This window comes from Mastomys coucha, unplaced genomic scaffold (assembly GCF_008632895.1).
Source record: "Mastomys coucha isolate ucsf_1 unplaced genomic scaffold, UCSF_Mcou_1 pScaffold8, whole genome shotgun sequence".
Taxonomy (NCBI): Eukaryota; Metazoa; Chordata; class Mammalia; order Rodentia; family Muridae; genus Mastomys; species Mastomys coucha.
This window is the reverse complement of record NW_022196914.1, coordinates 74765487-74789861: the sequence shown is the minus strand read 5'-3', so window position 1 is coordinate 74789861 and position 24375 is coordinate 74765487. Positions and strand designations below refer to the sequence as shown.

General features: G+C 40.1%; 1 protein-coding gene and 1 long non-coding RNA gene across 8 annotated transcripts in view; one reads left to right on the top strand and one right to left on the bottom strand.

The window, feature by feature from the left end:
- The window catches only part of Ndufs4 (NADH:ubiquinone oxidoreductase subunit S4), a 95934-nt gene extending 93473 nt beyond the window's left edge, over nucleotides 1–2461 (top strand). The window contains exon 5 of the mRNA XM_031360460.1: nucleotides 2239–2461. Within this exon, the coding sequence (XP_031216320.1) occupies nucleotides 2239–2342 (104 nt within the window). The 3' untranslated portion in view covers nucleotides 2343–2461. The remainder of the gene's footprint in view (nucleotides 1–2238) is intronic.
- LOC116083701 overlaps nucleotides 1–24375 on the bottom strand; it is a 200394-nt gene that overhangs the window by 112565 nt on the left and 63454 nt on the right. For 5 of the 7 annotated variants that reach the window (XR_004115876.1, XR_004115878.1, XR_004115879.1 and 2 more), the window contains exons 4-5: nucleotides 15878–15945; nucleotides 9476–9577 (exon numbers count right to left, since the gene is read on the bottom strand). This is a non-coding gene — a long non-coding RNA (uncharacterized LOC116083701). The remainder of the gene's footprint in view (nucleotides 1–9475; nucleotides 9578–15877; nucleotides 15946–24375) is intronic. The other 2 variants (XR_004115877.1, XR_004115881.1) reach the window with 1 other exon arrangement.

Sequence of the window (24375 nt, the reverse complement as noted above, 5' to 3'; positions counted from 1 at the left end):
CTGTCTCGAAAAAAACAAAAAAACAAAAACAAAACAAAACAAAAAACAACAACAACAACAACAACAAAATTCAAGTATCCTAACCAGTGACTGGCATAACAAGATTTAGAACATTAGAAGACTTCTTGGTTCTTCTTCCATAGTTGTAACACGGAGTGAGCACTGTGGCATAGACTTGATTTTCAGGAATTTTTTTAAAGTCTTGTAAAAATATTGAAATAAAAAAATTACACAATCAGATTGAGAGAAAGTGGGTAAAATAAAAATGGTACGACAACATATATTTAAAGAAATTCAGTTTTATGTATGAGGTGGATAGTATATGGCTTTAAAGTCAACCTATGTTAAGAAGGCTTTGACTCTTCTTAGCCGTATAATTTAAGGCTTATTTATTGTTTAAGTGCTTTCTTTTTTCCTCTTTCAATGTTTTGAAATGGAAATAACTTTTATATACTTATTTTGTGAGATCAGCTTCTCTTTTTAAAGCTATATTATTTTAATTATTTAATTTTATGTTCATTTGTATTTTGCCTGAATATATGCCTGTGAGAGTGTCAGATCCCCTGGAACTGGAGTTACCAACACGTTTGAGCCGCCATGTGCATGCTGGCAGTTGAACCTAGGTCCTGTAAAAGCAGCCAGCGCTCTTGACTGTTAAACCATCTCTCTTGTGAGATCAGCTTCTCTTAAGCTGTGATGCTTTCCAAATGAGTAGTTACTCTGAGAGTAATAATGAGCACATGGATTAAATAGGTGTGTTTAATATGTTTTTCTTAACCACTTTATTGTAATGAGCTCACATAACATCACACAGGCAAATTAAGGCAGCCATTCAAACATTTGCCACATCCCAAACTCTAGTCTTCTCAGGGAACTTTTATACAGTAAGGCAGGCCTTGAAGCCTTGGAGCTTCCCTTAAGGTTTTCACTTAAACTGTCAATTACATTTATCCACCACACAGAATGAAAAAAACTATCTTTAACTGATTAAAGATGGTCTAGTGTTGAATTTGCCTTTCTGATTTCCCATTTGCTTATGGATATTGAGTTTTGTTTGAACATTTACTGCTAACAATTGGATGGTGGAGAACCAAGTAGTTTCAACGACAAAGTAGTTCATTGAAGGCCACTGTTTTCCTTTCTCAGACAATTACAGTAGGATACTTTGAGCTTCACAGGTCATGTTTTATGGCATAATTGATAATTGAATTTCAGCTAAGGAGCCGCTGGCCTGGGTGCTACTCATGTACTTTAGTACTGTACTCATGGAGAGACACTAGAATTCCTTCGAGTTTGAATGATCAGGAAGGCACTTGTTGCTGGACAGTGGTGGTTGCACACCTTGAATTCCAACACTTGGAATGCAGAGGCAGGTGGATCTCTGGGTTTGAAGATAGCCAAGGCTACACAGGGAAACCCTGTCTCGAAAAACAAACAAAAAGTCATTTGTTTTGACTGTATAATACACATTTGGGGCACTTTATAAATGATGATCAAGAAGCATGCATGAAGATGAGTTATTTGATAAAGAGTCCTGAGAGAAAAGGATGGTGGGAAAGTAGGATTTATAATGAAAAATTTGTAAGAGTTGTAGTTCATTGAAGGCCACTGTTTTCCTTTCTCAGACAATTACAGTAGGATACTTTGAGCTTCACAGGTCATGTTTTATGGCATAATTGATAATTAAATTCCAGCTAAGGAGCTGCTGGCCTGGGTGCTACTCATGTACTTTACTCCAGTACTGTACTCATGGAGAGACACTAGAATTCCTTCAAGTTTGATCAGGAAGGCACTTGTTGCAGGAAAGTGGTGGTTGCACTTTAAGTGGTGGGAAACTTTAGTATTTCAGTTGTATTCAGACACTAGACCTTAGAGCAGTGAAGTGAGTTATATTATTGAATATTCATTGTACTGTTAAAGATGTCACATATTAAGCCATGTATAGAAATCTGATTTTTTATAATACATAACCATTGGTAACTAAGCAAGAAATTAAATCATATATTACTCCTTCACTTTGAAATATGACAACTCCTGTTCAGGCAGTGTTTAGACTTTTGCACACAAGATTGAGAGGAAACAAATTATTAAATTTATCTTTCAGATATGTTGACATTTATTCCTGTTTATAAATGAACATGAACTTATACAAGTCAGCCTCTGCTTGTGTGCTGTGTTTCTTAAGTATCCTCATTAATTCTGTTCCTGTGGTTTGTTTTGGTTTGGTTTTCCATCTAGGATGGAGCTATGACGTAGAAGAGAAGAAGGTTCCGAAACCCAAGTCCAAGTCTTATGGTGCAAACTTTTCTTGGAACAAAAGAACAAGAGTGTCTACAAAATAGGTTGGAGCTGGCTACATTTCTGCTTGACTGTGACTGAAGTGTCAGCTGTGCACTATTTATAGTCCATGGATAATGCACCTCTTAATCTCCTAATAAATGTGACCTTTAAACTACAGGTACACTTGGCAGTTTCTATTTTAAGTGTTTTTGATGTCTTACACTAAACACATTACAATTTCCTGCACAGACAGATTTGAGACATTCACCCCTCTAGGAAATCATAGCACTTAGAATTTGCTAACGTGAATGCCTGGAATCAGCTGCAGCCTACGTGGTTTCTGGTCGCCATTCAAGTCAATATCATGCATAAACTCCAAGCCATCATTACTAAACCACTCCCTGGGAAATTCCTTTGTCACGGGTAGAGAAGGACATGATTATACCCAGTGACCATCAACTTAATTCCATTATTGCCAATGTTCTCCTGTTTTCCTGGAGATTTGTATTTTCTCAATGCTTATGAACATAAAAGGATTTGTCTGTAGAAGTTAAGCCCGTTCTTCTCAGTCCCATGCTCCCAGAAATTAGACTCAGATTCAAAAACCTTGGCCATATTGCTAGGCTTTTCTCTTACTAGATCATAACTTAAATCATCCCATTTATTCTAATCTACACTCTGTCATGTGACTGATTACTTGTGCTCAGGTACCATATGGTTGTTTCCTCACTTCTTCCTGGGAGAATCTTCCTTGCCTGGCTCGATCCCAGAATTCTTTCTGCCTCCCAGATGTCCATAGTCCACCCATAGGCTTTTTAATTGACAGGTGATGCATCCATACAATACACAAGGTATTCTCTCTACATTTGTCTATACCAGATTCTGCATTATAACATCTGGTGATTGTGAGAACTTCCAATGGAGATTTTTTATTCTTAGGAAATAGATTCAATACAAAATAAAACCAAGTGTTTGGAGACCTTTAGTGTTGATATTATGTTTTTAAAATATAAATAAATATGTTTTACTGCAACTGTTTGACCTAAATGATTACCCATGAAGCCATGCTCTCATTGGGCTCTTAGAAAGTACCATGGCTACTAACCTGAATAAACACCTTATCAGGGAAGCACTTACATTTCCAATTTTGCAAAGAAGAGATACAAATTAAGACTTAAAAAGGATTAAATAAGGGGCTCAGGATGACAGTGGTCCCAGGTACTGAAGGTGACACTGGAGTTGCCTGCTTCAAACCCATGTACTTTGTTGCTTATGGTAGCTACAGAGAAATGTGCTTTAACAATAGCAGATTATTTTTCTAGATTACATGTTCCTTCATTGTGTATGTTTACATTTTCTCTATTATTTCCTGTATATCAATGGTAACACATTGCCTTAGCTTAGAACAGTGCATCAGAAAATGCAGTTTTGTTCCGAGGGGCATATTGACTGACAATCCTTTAAACACATGTGAATGCATACTCTGTTTCATTCGTTTCAAAAATATATTTAAACAGCCAAGGATGTACACAGAGATAAATGTAGAAATTTTTCTCTGCAAAATTGTCTCTAAGAACTAGTAAGTAGACAGTATAAATGTTTCATCAAAGAAGCTCAAGGTGAATGGAGACTTATGGAACTACTGACATGAGCAGTCTATAACTGAGCTGGGGAGAGGTAGTTTAGCAGATAAAGGGATCTGCTGCCAAGCTTGGTGGCCAGAATTCAGCTTGATCCTTGGGGCCTCGGGGAAAGGGCGGACATTCACTAGCACACTGTGGTACACCCACCCAAGCACTTGCCCACACAAAGAGACTTAAACCAACATTCATCCATATGAATTTTTAAAAAGGATGCCCAAGGTACACTGCTAAGTAAAAAGAAGCAAAGAATATAGTCCAGTGAGGAGGCAATTTAATTTAGATTGCCTTCAAATACACATATACATATATATGTGTGTGTGTATATATATAATATACATATGTATATATTTATATATATATGGAAGCTTCTACTGTGTTAGGTTTACACCAAATACTCAAATGGCTCAAAGTTTTTAGCTCTTTCCCCCTGTAATGCCTTCCGTATCCCTCTCTTGTCTCCCCTCCCTGTTTGATCTTCCTTTTCCAGTTCCTGCTTCATGCATCTATAACCAACTATTATATTTCACCTTCCTAGGGAGATCCATCCCTCACCTTAGTCCTTACTTTGTACCTAACCACTGTGGTTATCTAGATTGTAGCTTCTTTCCTGAAGACTCAACAGCTGGCATCCACACAGAAGAGAGCACATACCACATTTGTCTTTCTTGATCACCCACCTTGGGATGATTTATTTTTCTAGCTCTCTTTATTTACCTACAGATTTCATTTTTTAATGGCTATGTAATAGTCTCTTATGTACACGTATGACTAATTTTTTTTATCCATTCATCCATTCACGGACACCTAGGCTGTTTCCAATTTCTGACTATTATGAATAGAGCAGCAGTGAACATGGTTGGGCATTGAAGAGAAGAGAGAATTGGATACCTCAGTCAATTAAAATGTTAAATCTAAAAGCAATCCAGGCACAAAACATCCAGGAAATCTGGAACACTATGAAAAGATCAAATCTATGAATAATAGAAATAGGGAAGAAACCCAGGGTAAGGCACAGAAAATACTTTCGACAAGGTTATAGAAGAAAATTTCCCTAGCCTAAAGAAGGGATTGCCTGTCGAAGTACAAGAAACAGAGAGAACACCAAATAGACTGAACCAGAAAAGAAAGTCCCCATAACACAAAATAATCAAAACAATAAACATATAGAACAAACCAGGGCTACACAGAGAAACCCTAGCTCTAAAAACCAAAACCAAACCAAAACAAAAAAACCTTATAGAACAAAAAAAGAAACAACAAGAAAGAAAATGTTGCAAGGGGGTAGGGAGGAAACCAAGTAACATAAAAGCAGACTTACTAGAATTACATCTGGTTAGTCAAGGGAAAATAGTTATTTAGTATAGATTAAACACAAAATCAAACCAGTTACTTTGTATTCAAACACCAATTTGGTAAGTCTTTTTGTTTTTTCGAGACAGGGTTTCTCTGTGTAGCCATGGCTGTCCTGGAACTCACTCTGTAGACTAGGCTGGCCTCGAGAAATCAGCCTGCCTCTACCTCCTGAGTGCTGGGATTAAAGGCCTGTGCCACCACCGCCCGGCTGGTGAGTCTTACAGTGTTAAGTTTTTCACACATTTGTAAACTGGAGAAGGTAAAGATTAAGTGACAAGGATTGTTGATGCACTGCTGATAAGTAGTGATTATGCTTCCTGTGCACTGTGCACAGTGCTGTGTGGGGTCCTGTTTCCTCCAAGGGCATGCCCGACTTCTGCAGCCTTATGAAATGAACCGCAGCCCTTTGAAACAAACTGTATGCAGTAGCAGGACAGCCTGGTGCTCTGCAGTGTTAACAGTTTCCTCCATGCTCTGATTGGAGCGTGTTGTAAAGAAGTGTTTGGCCATCAAGCATACTACTCTAATTGTTACATGCTTAGGGTCTGTTTCTGGTGATTTATGCCCTTGTGTACATTTTTTACTTATATAAAACAAAATGTAATACTTTTGGTTTTTTGGGTTTTTTTTCTTTTTTTTTTCTTTTCTTTTTTTTTCCGAGACAGGGTTTCTCTGTGTAGCCTTGGCTGTCCTGGGACTCACTCTGTAGACCAGGCTGGCCTCGAACTCAGAAATCCACCTGCCTCTGCCTCCTAAGTGATGGGATTAAAGGTGTGCGCCACCACTGCCCGACGAAAATGTAATACTTTTACATTTGAAAAACACAACCACACTAAATGCCAGACCCTTTTTACTTAGCGTATTGTGGTTTCTGTCAACATTGTTCTACCAGATAATAATTATTTTCCAAAAAGTATAAATTTCATTATTTAACATTTGGATTTTTCTTACACTTCTGTTGTAATAAATAGCTGGACCTCTTTAGGTATATTGTAAATGAATGAAAGGGAGGGGTGTACTTTCGGCATCTCCCAGGCTCGAGCACAGACTAGCTCAGTGCTAGCTTATTGCATTGCTTGAATAATCACTCAAAATATTGTTAACACCCAAAACTTACACTGAATGCTCAAGATACTTATAAAATGATTTTTCTTTAATTTTAGGAGTCAAAGTATTAAAAATATAATTGTTTTCCTAAATAATTTTTTAAAAAATCTCTCAAAAAGCCTCAAACACTGAAAAAGACTATCATATAATTAGTTTAGGGTCAATTTCTTTGAAGACAAATTTCAGTCGTAAATGAGTTAAAGTCCCAAAACTGCCAAGAAAAATTAGATTCTGGTTTGTGGTTTAATTGATCACCTATAAATACAAACTGTTACCACTGTTCTTTTGACTAATTAAGGGAGAAGATCTAAGCTGAGGAAACCAAATGCTGGGATCTACTGCAGCTTAGGAAGGAAGCTGGAGTATCTACACTTGGTGGTGGTTAACAAGAGTGAGCCCAAGAGATTCCATTCGTGCAGGAAGCATGCAGTTTTAATTACTCTTCTTTTCCTATGACCAGATGCCAGAATCAACTCAAGGGAGGAAGGATTTATTTTGGCTCGTGGTTTTAGAAAGAAATTGTGGGTGTTAATAATCATCATGATGGAGACAACAGAGCAGAGCAAGCACTTTATGTAGTGACAACCAAGAAACAAAGAGAAAGCAAGGCCACACTCCACCTTTCCCCACCTCCTACCCTTCCCCACATCCCAATAATGGCCAGAAATTGTCCAGTCACTATGGTAGAACCTTCATGACCTAAGCATCTTTGAAAATACCCTCAGAGATGTATTCAGATCTCCTAGGTGTATCTTCTCCAAGCAGTCCACTGAAGAGACACAAATGCAATACTGATATTGAAAACTAAGTGTATTAATAATGTTATTTAGTAACAGTGTATTGGAATAGTAAATTTTCTCTTAATCCAAAAGTCACGGATATTTTTAAATTTCACCAGATTTTCTCCCAAGTTTTGTTTTGTGTTTAGTTTGGTTTGGTTTGGGTTTTTTGGCCATAAAAGATGGAACGTTTGATGATTGAAACTCAGTTAAGTGAAATGAGTTTCATGTTTTATTACCCCTCCTCTTCGGGTGTAGATAAGATTTCATTGCTAAATATACCAGATATTTCAGAATATACCTTGGGGGTAGGGAGGACACCAATGTATTACTCTCTATACATTATAAGTGTTACAATAAAAACAAATTCATGTATTCACTCAGTATTTCTTGTTTTACCTAATATTGTTCTTTGGGGGTGGAGGAGTTAGAAAGGGTCTTCCTAAGTAGCCCAGGCTGGCCTCCAAGTCAGTCCTTCTGCTGTAGCCTCCCAAGTGCTGCCATTGCAGGAATGTCCACCACATTCAGACGCAATATTGTTCTTCCTAATGGTTTTCCTTAAGAGAAGAATTTGAAGCAGGGCTGGAGAGATAGCTCAGAGGTTAAGAGTATTGGCTGCTCTTCTAGAGGTCCTGAGTTTAAGAAACCAAATTAGTCATTGTGTAGAATATTCCAAAATTTGGATTTCTTTGTTTCTTCATGATGAATTCGGATTCAACATTTATGGCAAGATTGTTCTTTCTCTAATAAGTATGTTCTCCAAAAACTCTCTCATGAGGGCACAAGTTACTGTCCAGAAACTGCTGATGTTAAATTTGATTCGTTATGATGGTACTAAAATGAAAGTTGACATTTCCAAGGGCATGGATTCAGCTTCCCAATAAGTTTATTGTGTAGCTGCTGAGACTTGAACTCAGGGCTTCATGATCATACACTGTTCTAAGCGAGTCATCTCTCTGGCCCATAATTATCTCCTGGTTCTGACATTTCTTTCACATTTATCAACTGGCCCAGGTAGGTTTTGTTGGTGATGTTATCATTGTTATATTAATTACTAATGACTAACAGATTCCTTCATTCATATTCCTTACTGTCATACATTACGAGTGCTTTCAAACTGTCCTTCATATTTCTTCATCTATTTCTGACATTTTACATTCCTTTGCACATTCTCTCCTCAGAACTAGAATCATTTCTCCAAGGAGCATGTTTGATTTTAGTGGAAAGCAAGATTTAGATATATTGAAGATTCTCAATTGTTTCATCTAAAGACCCACTGAGTAGATAGTTCACAGACACACAAACATATACTTGGTAACTGATTCCAGTCCTGTTGGTATCAGGGCAACCATATTCTCCCCCTCCCCCCTTAAGTCCTTAGTCTCATTTAATAAAAGAACTTAAGAGGGAACTCAAACAGAAGCTCAAGGACAGTATCCTCAGAGTGTAAGAGAAAAACTCCAGGGCAGGCTGTCTGTAAATCTCTGCAGCTGCCTGGAGGAGGGAGAAGGAAAAGAGGTGTGAAAGGCCTGCTGGTAAGTGTCAGTGTTAAGCTGTTTGGGTGGAGGGGGGAGATGGGGTGCTTTAGAGAGAGAATAAGGAAGCCCATAGTACTAGGGAAAGCATATGGATGAGCTTGCAGGCAGGCAGATCCAGATGAACCTCATAACTACGAGGGACTGTGCTAGGGAAAGGAATTCAGGGAAGGAAAAGTTATGTTATCTTAACATGAACCCTCTTCCCAGAGATGGTCCCTTAGTCAAATTCTGCCCAACCTGCCCAACTGGGTTAACTCTTATGGGAGGAGACAAGGGCATGTCTCCACCTAGAGGTAGATGCCATGCTTTACTATGACCTTACTGTTCTTGTTCTCCCTGCCTTCTGGTGTCTACTATTAGTGTATTCGCTACTCATTTGTTGTTTTCCACCATAAATGCAAAATGACTTAAAAGGGTTCAAGTGCTTGCCTTACACATGCAAAACCCTAGGATTGATCCCTAGAACTGCTAATTAGTGTTCTGATACCACCAGCAATATTGCAGGTTTTAAAAAATATGTGTGTGTTGATATGTGTGTGTGTGTTATATATATCTTTAGATTTTTTTTTTGTATTTATGTCTTTAAAAATAAATTTATACCTGTAATCCCACCATTTGAGAGGCAGAGAAAGGTAGATCACTGTGAGTTCATGGCCATCCTGGTCTATACAGTTACCGGACAGCCAGTGCTATATAAAGAAACCCTGTCTTAAAATAAAACAAAACCCAACAAAAATGTATAAAGGATATCAGAGAGTATGGTGTCCTAAGTTACCTGAATTAGGTGGTAGTTTGGTTCAGAATATACTGTTAGAATTCATTAGCAGAGCAGGCTGCAGTCAGTTCTCCTGGGGCTGTATTCTGACTAGGATGTTCCCTGTGAAACAAGACAAAATGAAGAAATGTTGGGAGAAGTCTTATAATTGGCATCTGTAAAAACCAGAAAACGAGATACGTCTTTAGTTTTCCATTGTCATATAAAACAAAATTATTAGCATTGTTTGATGAAGCATTTACTTTTTGGAGTGATTTGGTTTTCTGTTTCTAAGTCTATGCTTGAGAAGATGAACTCACTTCAAATTACATTTAACACAAGATCCAATAAGCTATTCAGCTGCACTGCATGGCAGACAATAGGAAACGGGGGTCTGGACCTTAGCACGCAGCCAGCAATCCTTGGCTATACAGCAATCTGGTAATAAAGAAAATGAGGAAGAGAGAAGAAAGGGCAGAAACAGCCCCCTGGGAAAAGTCTTTCTGATAAATGAAGAGGAGGTGGGAAGGGAAGAACCAAGAAAGCCGATAGAGGACTCTTAAATGAAGAGTCTCTTTGGGATTGAAACCTACACATCTCTAGATTGCTAGGTTCTCTCGGGTCAGAGAATGATATCCCATGAATAAAGGATGTTAGCAGTGTCTCAGAAGCAAGGGTTCCTGGCTCCTTTCCCATCTCCCCTCCACACACACCCCCCCCCCCCCCAGGACATCATAGAAGTCAGTATTCCTCTTCCCTGGGAAAGAGCAAAAACTATGGAAAAGCAAGTCATAAAGCCTGAGAAGGCTGTTCTCTAGACTGCCATCTCTGAAAGTTGGTTTGAGTCCCTTTGTGGCATAATTCCCCTTTGTGGCTACATCGTATCTCTAGACCTAGAGGAAAGGAACACACGGACCAAGGGAGTCAGTCATATTGCTACTAGATTAAAATAGTTCACCAGCGGCATAGGAGTAGATGAGCTAATCAGAATAGGAAAATTCAGCAAACAATCTATCACATATAGACATTAGTTGCAGGATATATGATCACAGTGTGAACCCTGAGATTGTGTTATTTACTGGAAAAACCTGTTTCTAGTTGTGGTGTGGCTCAACTCTCACACCATTAATCCAAGAGCTTTTTGCTTATTGTAAGCAGTATTAAAGTCAACCATAGGTCAAGAGGCAGGACAAGCAACCCCATTTGATAGGAAGTGAACATAGGAAAAGCCATAGAGAGTAAGAGGAAGTCAGGAGAATGGATAGAGAGATGCACAGGAAGCAGGAGGTTCTTTTTGAAAGGCCTTTGAGTGGTATTAGAATAAGTTTGATTGCACCATGCATAAGAATAAACTGCAAACAGACCACAACCTTGACAGCAAAGAAAGGAGGGAGTATCGTACACATTTGTAAAAAAAATCATTAGTGAATTTCTCTGAAGCCTGAGTAGGGATTGGCTTCTTAGCTTTAATTGCTTTTAAATTTATGACCTCACACAGTAAAGCAAATTCATAACTGTTACTTCATAAAATAATAACAATTTAAAATGTATACACACATATACACAAAGTGACTTCGGTATTTAAAAAATACTAGAAGCTATTCAGATTTGTCAACAGGCTGAAAGTTACAATTAGAAAAGAGTAAGTTTTGGTAATCTTCACACACAAAGTGACTGGTTAAATTTATTGTTGTGAATATTGCAAAATAACTAGAAGAAGCTGTGTGAGCTGACTGATGAGTTAACATGGTAGAGTAATTTCACTGTCTGTATCTGTAGCCGGATAGCACACTGCACTCCCTAGATACTATGTCAGTTAAAAGCAAAACCTTAAAAAATGAAATGTGATGACTGGATTACAAAATATCAAAAGCCTGGGGGTACTACCTACCTGTTTAAAAGTGAGGGAAGCTTTTCAAATTGATATGGGATAATATCTAAGAAAAAGATAACTGCAGTACAGCAGGTCTCTGTGTGTCATATACATGTACATAGATAGGTACACATCACATGTACAAATAGGTACATGTATACATACACATAGATAGGTACATATACATGTACACATAGATAGGTACATATACATGTACACACATAAATAGGCACATATACATGTACACATAGGTACATATACATATATACATATAGATATGTACATATACACATACACATGTAGATAGTACATATACAGTACACATATATAGGTACATATACACGTTCACATACAGATAGGTACATATACATGTACACATAAATAGGTGCACACATAATTCTATTTTCTGTGTAGCAGAAGGCAAAACCAGAAACCAGTGTAATTTTTGACCTCCAAAGGATAGATGGGAGCCAAGCAGTGGGATCTGGAAATGAATGATACCTTTCTATGGGTAATTTTGTGTTGTTTTGACTCTTATAAGCAGGTTAACATACTACATGTTTAGAGAAAAGTAAATCAAATAAGAGAAGAAAGAAGTCCTAAAATATAAAGCAAACAGGGAAACGATCCCATGTGTACCTTAAGTGAAACCAGAACCACAGTGGAGCAGAAGGGAAAGCATACTCAGGTTATGTGGGACACAGCATTTCAACCTTGTATGCATGGTATTAAATGGGGCTGGATGGCTGGAGAACATTTCAAACAAATACTTAAACTTCACTTTTCAGTATGATTTCTTTATACCGTGCTATGAGTAACATAATTCTTAAACCAATTTGCATATATGCTGTAATTTGGGTTAATAGGTACACTGTTATTTTGAGGTAACCAGTTTTTTGTTTTGTTTTGTTTTAACTGAAACAGTCTTACAAATATGGAGTGAGGAAAGTAAGTTTCATGGAATGAAATAGGAATTACATAAATGTAAACTTATTTCTAAAACTAACATACATGTGTAGATCTACTTGTACATAGACATTAGTACATTTATATACACAGTAGTTTCTTAGTGTTATCTATTGAAGAACAAGAAAACATACAAACAAAACAAATAAACAAAAAACAAAACACAATTTTAATCTAGTCTGCAGTGAGAATCTGGTCTGTGCTATGGTTTGGATCTCAAGTGCTCTCCCAAGGCCTTTGTCTAAAACCTTGACTCTCCAGAGCGGTTGAGAGATACTTGAAACCTGAAGAGAGTGAGAGAGATTCTGGTTGTCGGATGAATGACTTTGAAGAGAATATGGTTCTGAATCCTCATTATCCCACCGCCATGATGTGACCCAGCTATTTGCTTTCTCACATGCTTCCACCACTTTGAGCTGCTACAAAACTGGACTGAGTGTTAAAGACAGAGACCCCCAGAACTGTGAGCTGAAGTAAACCTTTCCCTTGTAAAGTTGATTGTCTTGAGTGTTTTAGTATAGTAATAGGCTAACACAGACTGACAGACATAGACAATGGGTATCAAGAAGAAAGATTCAGGTCAGGAGGATAACTTGGCAGGTAAAGATGCTTGCCACCAAGCCTGACAACCTGAGAGACTCCAGTGGTAGGAGGAGAGAAACCGAGTCCTGAAAGCTCTACTCCTGACCTCCACATATGCACTGTAGCCCCGTCACACAGACACACGCACTCACACACAGACACGCACACACAAACAGACACATGCACACGCGCACACACACAGACACACATGCACACGTGCACACACACAGACACACATGCACACACATGCACACACATACATGCACACGCATGCACACAGACATGCACACACACAGACACACATACGTATGCACACACAGACACACACATGCACACACAGACACGCACACACACACAGACACACATACATACACACATGCACACAGACACAATAAAATTACACACAAAATGTGTTAAGTGATAGTTGTTTCCCTACTACACTCGAAACAACATAGAAAAGACATTAGAATTGGCTTATAAAAGAAATTTGAAAACAATTTGGTTGTAGACAGCCAAACCAGAGAAATGTCTAGAATCCTGTGAGCTGAACTTAATGGATGACTTGTGACTTCTAAGGAATAGAATGCCTTCATAAACGTGGATAATAGTGAAGATTGTGTTGACAAGGTTTCTGATAGAAATGAAGTCTGGGGAACTGGATAGAGGCCACCCAGGTTACACTGAAACCACCGTAGAAGGCTGAAAGAGAGCTGAGTTAAAAGCTGATGGGATTAGTTTATCTGAGAGGTGAGGTGAGCAGGAAGCAGGGTGTGCAGGAAGGAACCTAAACATTACTAGTGGCTCTTAGGTTTAAAGTGAGACATGGGAGCAAAAATGAACAGCTGAGTGACAGAGAAGACTTTCATCTTGACCTCAGCAGTAACATCAAGGTAGCCAGAGAAGTGCAGCTGTTAAAAGGACTAGCACAACTAGAAAGATAAAAATAATAAACAAACAAACAAACAGATGGCTAAGGCATGGTCATCTCAGGAGCAGAGATGTAAAAATATACTTTCACCCAGATTTTTAAGGTGTTTTGGTTTGGTTTGGTTTGGTTTTTGGTTTTTGGTTTGTTCGTTTTGTTTTGTTTTGTTTTAAATCCCTGAGCCACTATGTGCTTACAAAACAAAAGGGAGCACGTTCCCTGGGGCTTCTAGCCATCAAGGGCATGGAACCATCGGAGATGTACATGGTTCCTATAAGCTGACTTACAGCATCTTCCACATGCTGCTGATTTTGAAAGAGTGCACATTGTAACTATTACATGACAGTGGATGCTTCCACTGAGCTGTCGAGGGAAAGTCTGGTGGTCCAGGCACTGTGTTACAGAGGAAGAGTCCCCGGAAGCATCTTTTGATAGGTGATGCATGAAGCTGTGAGGAACTACACTGGAGACCTCATGAAAACAGAGATGTGCAATGCCTCCTGAGACGGGTCCCAGAGAACAGTCAGCCCAAGAGGGTGGCCATGTGCATTGGTGTAGCAAATTAGTCCATGAAGGATAAGCTGCACATGTCCTGAGGATCCCACATCCCACCAGAGTGTTGCCCAGATGCCACACAGGGGACTTCAGACTCAGCGTTTTCACTGCTGGGGATTGGTCTGGCTTTGATCTGATGCTATTGCCATTCCTTTCGAAACGTCCTGTGCCATTGCATTTTGGAGGTGTGTGGCTTTTTGTTTGTTTGTTTGTTTGTTGGCTTTACAGTTCAAAGCTGGGACTTTTGAGCAATGCTGAACCATTTAAGGTTTTAGAGAGTCTTGGATAAGACTCTCCAAAGATTTTGCATTAGAGATGAACAAGAATTTTTGTGGCTGGGGGAATGCTATAGTTAGGAGCTGGGGTGTCCCTCCCTAAGCTCATGTGTTAACAGCTTCTTTCTGAACATGGCACAGCACAGAGGAGGTGGATAGTTGACTGCAGGATGCTGGTCTCTTATTGCCTCTCCATGTCTCCGCATGGGCTAAGCAGTTCTGTTCCTATTACGTCTTCCACAGGCCTCACAACTGAGCCCAAATAATCTTTCTGTCTATAAACTGTGTTGGGGGTATTTGTTATAGTAATGAAATTCAGGGCAACACAGTCTATGACAGCATTTCTCCCTGAAATGAGCTGAGTCTTCCCCTATAACGTTGACTGAGTGATGATCAATGCAAAATGAGCTAACAAGCACTCCGTTTGCCATCCAGTTCAAACAAACAAACAAACAAAACTACAATATAGCTTAGTGTCCCGCATGTTTAACAGAACTCAGGAGCCAGAGAGGCAAGTGCATCTTTGAGAATTTGAGTTCAGCCTGGTCTACATAACATACTCTTGGACAGCCAGAGCTACGTAATGAGACCATGATTATAAAACAAAACTTTAAAAATGGCATAGGGAAATGTTACATAGCACTTGAAGGGGACGCTACTGGCGAAGCCTAGACAAATACAACAGAAAGAAAAAATGACCACATAACAAGTATGAGCCCGCTGTTGGGGAATTCATCACTGACAATAGAGATTATAATGAATGGTGGTGAGCTAGAGCTCAAGCCCGGTACGGCTGCACACACCTGTGCTGCTGGCATTGGGAAGGCAGAGGCAGACAGAGCTCTGTGAGTTCAAGGCCACCCTGGTTTACACAGGAAATTCCAGCCCCTAGCCCCAGGTCTACATGGTGAGATCCTGTCAAAAAGAAGAACAGAAAGGAGGAATGAGAGGTCTTGTTTTAAAAGAGAATGCCAAGTACGGAGTAGTAAATTTGGAGGAAATCCCGGAGTTGAAAAACCAACAGTTTGAAAACATGATGGCTAAAGTTTAACTCGGCAGTGAGAATTTCAGAATATCTGCTTCCAAAACTTGACAGGTCATCTCTTGAAAAAATGCTAATGTAGCTAGTTAAATATAAAAAGAAGTTTCTAGAAGTTGACACAAAGAGCATACAAAAAAACAAGATGCTTCTCATGAAAACCTCTCAAAAAAAAAAAAACCTTTAAAAGTAGGGATCTGTAACTTACATCAGGGCTGATCACTTCTCCACCACCATCACCTGTTCCACCTGTTCCAGATCTGGACCACAGGCTCCCTGCCACGAGAAGAGAAGGCAGGTTGGGAGGACCAGAGGCTTGTAACTTTATAGAGCACTGCCTAAGAGACCCACTTTGATCATGCCTGTGTAAGAAAGGGTTTCTTTTTTCGATCAAAGGGAACTTGCCTGCCAAGAGCCAATATTCATAAATCCCCCACCTGGTAAAACTGCTTATGAACAGACCCTGTACATTCTGGGAACGTGATGGCTCAGAGCAGCTGTCTCCATCTCCCATTCCCTCATACCCTTTGTGCCAATTCTTTTTAAACTAGGCAGTGGGAAGACCCCAGCCAATAGGCAAAAGGCTCAGTTACCACCCATGTTAGAATTAAAACTAAGTGAGGTTGGGTCCTGTGAACATGGAAATAATCGCCTTTGCCAAGTTGCTTTTGCCTTATGGTTTGTGCAACAATAAGAATATTTGCTTTTGGTATCCCAATATTAGATTTCCCCACCCAGGACAATGAGGCTGCAACAAATATGGAATTATATCTAACACTATAGTGATCTCAACAACAGATGATGATCTACTAACTGGCTTATGAACCTCACTAAGAGCCCTCCCTAAAAATCCTTATATGCCTCACCTCTAGAATGCCTCCACCTAGCCAGGTGAACCCACACTGTGCTTCCATCCTTTTCTGCTGTCTGTATGCTATACATGGGTACCAGTAGCCGTATTAACTCTGTGGTGTTGAGAAATGACACACAACTTTAAATACACCAGGCCATCATTCTATGATAAATAAACAGGTATCCAAACCTCAAGTTGTCAGATCAGGAGAAGGCATACTGCCCTGGTTTCCTCCAGAAAAATGAAACGGGCACATTTATATAAAAGGTCTGACAGACCCCTAGAATCTCTACATGGGCAGAGTGGTCAGGTGTCAGTACACAGGGTAATGTGTACTGCAAACACAAAGATAGCAATGCACATTTTAAAGACCACCAGGCCACTAACACAACAGCAGCAGTCCACAAAGCGAAGCTTCAGAGGTTGTCCACACAAGTTCTACAAGCTACCTGACCAAGAACTCAGTGTAACAATCTGAAGGTAGCTCAGCTGGCAAGAGAACATCAGGAGACAGCTAAGTGGAAATTATACATGAAGAAAACAAAGTGTCCAGCAAAGAGAAGTGGCTAGAAAGAAATCAGCCAAAATTCTGGAGGTGAAGAATGTAATGACGGAAATCAAAACCTAGAGAGTGGCAACAGCAGACTCACACAGAAGAAAGAGGAAGGAAGGAATCAGGGGCCACTGAAGCTCTGGATACTACTCATTCCCTGGGAATGATAGACGCATCAAGATGAGCCTTCTCATTCCCTGGAATTCCAATTATTGTCTGAGAAGGGAAAGGTGTCTGGGCTTCATTCTAAGTTCCACCTCTTGCCCAGGGTAGAGCACTACCATTCCAGGCTGCCTAAGGAGGCGGGGGATGGAAGAGATTATCATCCCCTTAATGAAATAATGTATCTTTTCTTCCCAGAAACAACTTCGCTGGTGAAGTTGCTGGGGACACCTGCAGAGAGCACCACCGTGCTAGTCTGATCTTCTCTGGGTTAGGACTCAAAAAAGCATACCTTCTACCTTATTTGTATTGTTTTGTATTGTTTTTTGTTTTGTTTTGTTTTGTTTTTCAGATACTAGCCAAAAGCAGAACATGTTTTCCCTGGCCTTCTAGGCTTCCGCCATTCTTTGAAGGCTTTTTGTCGTGTGGCTGCCTGCAGACCTCTATAGCAAACTGCATGGCTTTCTCTCCTCTCCATTTTCTCTTCTCCTGGCAGCTGTGAAGCCTACAGCTTGCCTGTCCAGTTGTTCTTCTTTTAAATGCTAATAAAATTGTCCCTGACCTTCCTTTCAGGTTCATTTTTAAATTATTTTATTACTGAGATTAAGAACCCCAAAAGAGAAGCTAAGGCCCATAGGCATATTTAGAGAGAATTGAAAGAAAGTAAGGTAGAAATCTAGTCTAAAGTAGAAATAACTGAAGTCCATGGAGGGAATGAGTGTACACAAAGCCCAGAATACTCCAAGCAAACTGAAATAAGGTTTTCATGGAGACGCAGTATAAACATATTGTCAGAAATCAATGACAAAGACTTTTGAAAACAGCCAGAAAAAAATGACTCACTACTTGTAAGGGAAATCCCCATATGACTCCAAGCAGATTTCTCACCAGAAATCTTTTAGGTCGGGAAGGTTAGATGATATAGGCAAACTGCTGAAAGGCAAGTCTGCCAAGCGAAAATCCTTCAGAGCAAAGCTGGCCCTGAATCCTGATATGGTTGACAGAAATGGCTTTCCCCAAGCGAATAACAGGAAGAGATTCCATCCCAAGGTCTGCCTTATAGCAAGCAGTTGAAGCAACAGATAGTTAATTATCAACATAAAATAAAGACAAAACTTGCCGGCAAAAGTCGGCATCCACGCAAATTCAGAATGTTCTAACCCTCACCTCACCAGGACGTTGCTCCAGCCTCCCTTTCACCTCCCTTCCTGGTAATGTCCCTTGAAAGAATTCAGATGAGACATGCAGCACAATGCAGAAGCTAGGCGGGGTTTATTACAAGATATAGTGGACTAAGTGGGCGACGGCCAAAGTGAGCTACATGTTTAGGTAGGCTTTGTACTATTTCTAAATCTTGGAACAGACATCGCTCCTGTGGGACGTTTTATGTCTACATGACTGACAGTCCCGTGTGGGTTGACTCTAAAAGGAGAAGTTATGGTATGTAAGGCCTCCTGCTAGATAGTAAACTTTTGACCTTCTAGCCAGTTCAGAAGGCCGAGTCTCTACCCAGGGCTGGGTACATGACTCAGATCCCATTCTTTGGATGAGGAACATGTAACAGATTAGTGGATTAGAAAAAATTGCAGCAAAACCCCAAAACCCAAAATGAATCTTAAAAAAAAAAAAAAAGCCTGGGAAGAAGAGCTGTCCCTTGGCTCCTGTGATGCTGTCCGCTCCAGGGACTTCCACCGTCTGGCTTCATGTCTCATCTGTAGCTATGCTATTTCAAAGACCTTCAAGTTTTGAGAGCAGCTGTAACGCGTTCTCCCTCTTTTACAAGGCATTCGACCCTATAAGGAAAGGCTATTGGGATGGCTCCCACTGCCTTTACCTGCTTCCAAATCAAGAGTATTAATGGGCACATGGAGTGGGCCTGAGTTCATTTTCAAGACAAAGACAGAGCAAGCCTCTAGAGGTCAGATTTGAAGGATGATAGGGAATCCAACATCTTCCACCCATCTCCCCCAAGAAATCCTTGAGACCCTTCCCTTTTGGAAAACGGGGAGGACTTTGCTTTGAGACAGCCTTTGGTCCATTTTCCTAACTCAAAGCTCCCTCCTCATCTAATTTCTGTCTTCTAATTTGCTTTGAGAGCGGTGAGGGGTAATACAGGGCCACCAAGTCCCAGGAACAAATGGAATCCCCCTGCTTCTGCTCTTGTGTCTACAAGCTGCTGATTACAAGGAAGGAATCTGTCCTCACCGCCCTTCAAAACTCTGCTGGTATCTAGCTATCTAACAAAAGCTACCCAAAATAACTATAGATGCAGTATTCTAGATGCACTATTAAAAAGTGTAAATTCTGATGTCATAAACATGGCTGAAATGTTGAAGTTGATATCAAATTAAAATTGACTGTTACAAGCATTTTAGGCATGGAGAGGAATGCATACTCTGTGCGTATGTATTATATATACTGTTTTATTTAAGTATTATGATATAGTAGAAAAGCTTGAGGTACATACAGAAAATATAAAGAAATAAAAACCTGTCATTACAAAGGGAAAAAAATCAAATCAACACAGAGAAATAAAGAGTCAAAGGAGTACACAAGGGTCAGAAGACCATGAATGGCACACACAGCTCTTCCCTACCTCTAATTCCCTTAAATGTACTTGGCTAAAATTCTTTCATCAAAAGGTAGAGTGGGTGAAGCATTAAAAGATGTGGTGGTTAAAAAGAAAAGGGAAACAAGACACACAACCCCTCCTCCCCCAAACTTGGGCATTAAAAACACAAAGCTCAAGTGAGATGGGTGTGGGAGTGTGAGGAGAGAGTGGGGGTGTGGGGAGAGCATGGGTGAGGGTCTCTGGCTACGGTAGAGTCTTGCTTGACTCCAGTGAACATAACTCAGGGGCCAGGATCTGGGACAATCAACAGCCACCATAGACACTAGTAGTTTCCTGGTCTTCCATCTCCTGAACTTGAATGGGTTTTAGAAAAGACTTTATTGTGTACAATAGTTTAAAAGCAAGCAAGCAAGCAAAGCTTTCAAGGGACTGCCACTCAGGGTCTTTTCTAGAGGTTAATGAGACCTTTCTGGGTGGAATCATGGGAAAGGAAGTGGTCTCCCTGGTTGATCCGTCCATCCTAGTGACTGGGCTAGAACTGGGGGCACACCTTCAAGGGCCAGTGAGGAGTGCGATCACACATAGTTCTGAGCCTGCTGCGCTTACTGAATTGTGATGTAAAGGGAAAGAAAGATGAGAAGGAGAAGCAAGGACATGACAGTGCCCTTAAACATCGCTTGCCATTCCTGGCCCCTGACCAACATAATCTGCTAGTATGACCAAAGGCATCAAGGACAAGAGCAGAACGGCTGTATTTGAGGGTCCTCTCCCACCCTAAAGTAACGATCTAGGTTTCCTTCTGTTCTCAACAAAAGGATGAAAGAAACTATTGTGTGAAATTGTAACCAAAAATGAATAAAGTAGCTTTGCTTAGGTAAAATAGACTGTCAAAAATGTCACAGGCAGATCTCAGCAAGTCTTTTTTTTTTTCTAGGTTTATTTATTAGATATTTTCTTTATTTACATTACAAATGGTATCCCCTTTCCCAGTTTCCCCCGGGGAGAAAAAAAACCCTGTTCCCTCCTCCCTCCCCCTGCTCACCAACCCACCCTCTCCTGCTTCTTGGCCCTGGCATTCCCCTACCCTGGGGCATAGAACCTTCACAGGTCCAAGGGCCTCTCTTCCCATTGATGACTGACTAGGCCATCCTCTGCTACATTAGCTGCTGGAGCCATGAGTCCCACCATGTGTATACTCTTTGGTTGGTGGTTTAGTCCCTGGGAGCTCTGAGGGTACTAGTTAGATCATATTGTTGTTCCTCCTAAGGGGCTGCAAACCCTTCAGCTCCTTAGATCCTTTCTCTAGCTCCTTCATTGGGGACCTTATGCTCAGTCCAATGGATGGCTGTGAGCCTCTAGTTCTGTATTAGTTAGACACTGGCAGAGCCTCTCAGGAGACAGCTATATCAGGCTCCTGTCAGCCAGCACTTGCTGGCATCCACAATCGTATCTGGATTTGGTGATTGAATATGGGAAGAATCCCCATGTGGGGCAGTCTCTAGATTGTCCTTCCTTCAGTCTCTGCTCCACACTTTGTCTCTGCAACTCCTTCCATGGGTATTTTGTTCCCCCTTCTAAGAATTATCGGAGTATCTACACTTTGGTCTTCTTTCTTCTTGAGTTTCATGTGGTGTGTGGATTGTACTTCATGTATTCTGATCTTCTGTGCTAATATCCACTTATCAGTGAGTACATACCATGTGTGTTCTTTTGTGATTGGGTTACCTCACTCAGGATGATATTCTCCAGATCCATCCATTTCCCTAAGAATCTCATAAATTCATTATTTTTAATAGCTGAGTAGTGATCCATTGTGTAAATGTACCATATTTTCTGAATCCATCCCTCTGTTGAGGGACATCTGGGTTCTTTCTAGCTTCTAGCTATTATAAATAAGGTTGTTATGAACATAGTGGAGCATGTGTCCTTATTACATGTTGGAGCATCTTCTGGGTAGATGCCCAGGAGTGGTATAGCTGGGTCCTCAGGTAATACTATATCCAATTTCCTGAGGAACCGTCAAACTGATTTCCAGAGTGGTTGTACCAGCTTCATCAAGCCTTTAAAACTAGCATTCAGAAGGCTGAGGCAGGAGGATCATGAGTTAGGCTGGATTATATGAGAGAGTTGAGGAGAAAGGTAAAAGGGGTAAGAGAGGGGAAGAGAGAAAAGAGGAAAGAGAAGAGAAGAGAAGAGAGAGAAAAGAGAAGAGAGGAGAGAGAAGAAGGAAGAGAGGAGAAGAGAGAGAAGAGAGGAGAAAAGAGAGAGAAGAGATGAGAGAAAAGAGAGAAGAGGAGAAAAGAGGAGAAGAGATAGAAGAGAAAAGAGAGAAGAGAGAAAAGAGAGGGGAAGAGAGAGAAGAGAGGAGAAGAGAAGAGAGAAAAGAGAAGAGAGTGCAAGAGAGAGAAGAGAAGGGAAGAGAGAGAAGAGAGAGGTGAGAAGAAGAGAAAGAAGAGAGAAAAGAGGAAAAGAGGGAAAGAGAGAAGAGAGAATAGAGAAAAGAGAGAAGAGAGGGGAAGAGAGAGAAGAGGAGAGAAGAGAGGAAAAGAAAGAAGAGAGAAGATAGCAGAAGAGAAAAGAGGAGAAGAGATAGAAAGAGAGAAAAGAGAGGAGAAGAGAGAAGAGAGAAAAGAGAGGTGAGAAGAAGAGAGAAGAGAAAGAAGAGGTCTAAATCTGATCTTCTAGTCTGAAGGTCTAGACTGAAGGTCAAAGTGTGTGGTCAGATAAAATGGTTGGGCCTCTGCCCACTGGGGGTCCTATCCTTCCCCACTGTTATTCCAGCCTTGGCTTTCCCCTGACTAAAGAAAAGGCACCAAAGAACCATCATAACCCCTAATAACCCTGTGGAATCACAAGGGTTGATCAAGTGTACTGTCTTTACTATGGTTTGTCTCAGAAAATGAAAAACTAAACACGAGCTACAATACCTATCTCAGAGACAAAGACAACAAAAATATAAAAATTTGGGTTCAATTCATCAAAAATTATGTAACAGCCATGCCTTTAATTTCAGCAGTTAGGAGGCAGAGGCAGGCAGATCTCTGTGAGTTCAAGGCCAGTCAGGGCTATGTAGTAACACCCTGTCTCAAAACTTAAAAACAAATAAAACAACAACAAAAACTGTTCAAAGTTGTGAGCAAGTGCTACAGCATGCAAATGAAAGTGAACCTGGTGGGAGATGGACAGAAAAGCAATAATTTTCAGCAATGAATAGATGAGCCTGCCAGAAAGCAATAGACTTGTATCACCATAAACCAAGCAGAGCTAACTGAAATAACCAGACTGCTCAAGTCACCAGGAGAATAAAACATTCTTCCCCAACACACAGAACGTCCTCCAGGATATCATGTTAAGCCACAAAAGTCTTCATAAACTTAAGGAGAAGGAAATATCTTTCCTCATCATAACAGTACGAAACTAGAAACTAGGAAGAGGAGGAAAGTTGGAATCCACACAACTATGTAAACAATTTCAAAAGGGAAATAAAAATGTATCTTGAGACAAATAAGAACAGAAAGACAACATACCAGCATTTGCAGTGTGCGGCAAACACAGCTTTAAGAGGAAACTTTATAGTGATAATAAATATCTACACTGAAAAAAAAAAAGGAAAACTCCAATAATGAAGCTTGTACCCCAAGGAGGTAAAAATAGCAAACCAAGCCACAGAAGAAAGGAGAGGTAATGTCATAACCCATATTTTTTAAAGATAAAAAATAAGAAAACTTTGACAAGACTAACAAAAGAAGAGAGAAACTGAACAAAATTAAAGAGGAAACAGCACAACAGACTTCATCAGAGAGCCAGAGAAGGCATATCGGCAATCATTGCCAGCATACTGTTCACACTTTTCACAACAGAGAAAAGTTCCTAAACATATTTAACCTATCTGAATTATATGGAGAAAATAAATCTAAACAGGACAATGAGGGAGGAAATTAAATCGGTAATTAAAGGCTTCTCGACCTGCTGTCTCCATCTGTAAAGTCTACGACCCATTTTGAGAAGGAGTAAGGGCCAGGCTTTTCCAAACTCCTACTGAAATGTAGAAAGGGAAAAAACACATCCTAGATCATTTTATAAGCCCTCATGGCCTGATATGGAATCAGGCAAAACCCAGAAAGAAATAAAAGACCATTATTTCTGAGGAATACATGCATTTCAAGAAAATGTTAAAATTTAACAGCACATTAAAATAACGCTACATCATGAGCTCACCGGCTCTATTCTTGTCATTCAGGAATTGCTCATCATTTCAGAACTTATAAATGTGATATGTTACTTCACTAGAATGAAAGATAAACTTGATCATCACCATAGAAACAGAAGAGGCATTTAATAAAAATGCAGCCTATGGCTACACCACGAGGCACCTGCCTGTCAGGGCAGCACTTAAGAGCTGAGATAGGACTGACATGAGTTTGAGGCTAGCTTGGTTGAGATAGTAAGTTGCAGGCAGGATTGGCTTACACAGCCAAGACTCGATCTTAAACCACATGCAACATTTCAATGGCCGCTCAGCATAGGCACTCTCAAGCCAGGCGTAATTCTAGAAAGCCTCAGATC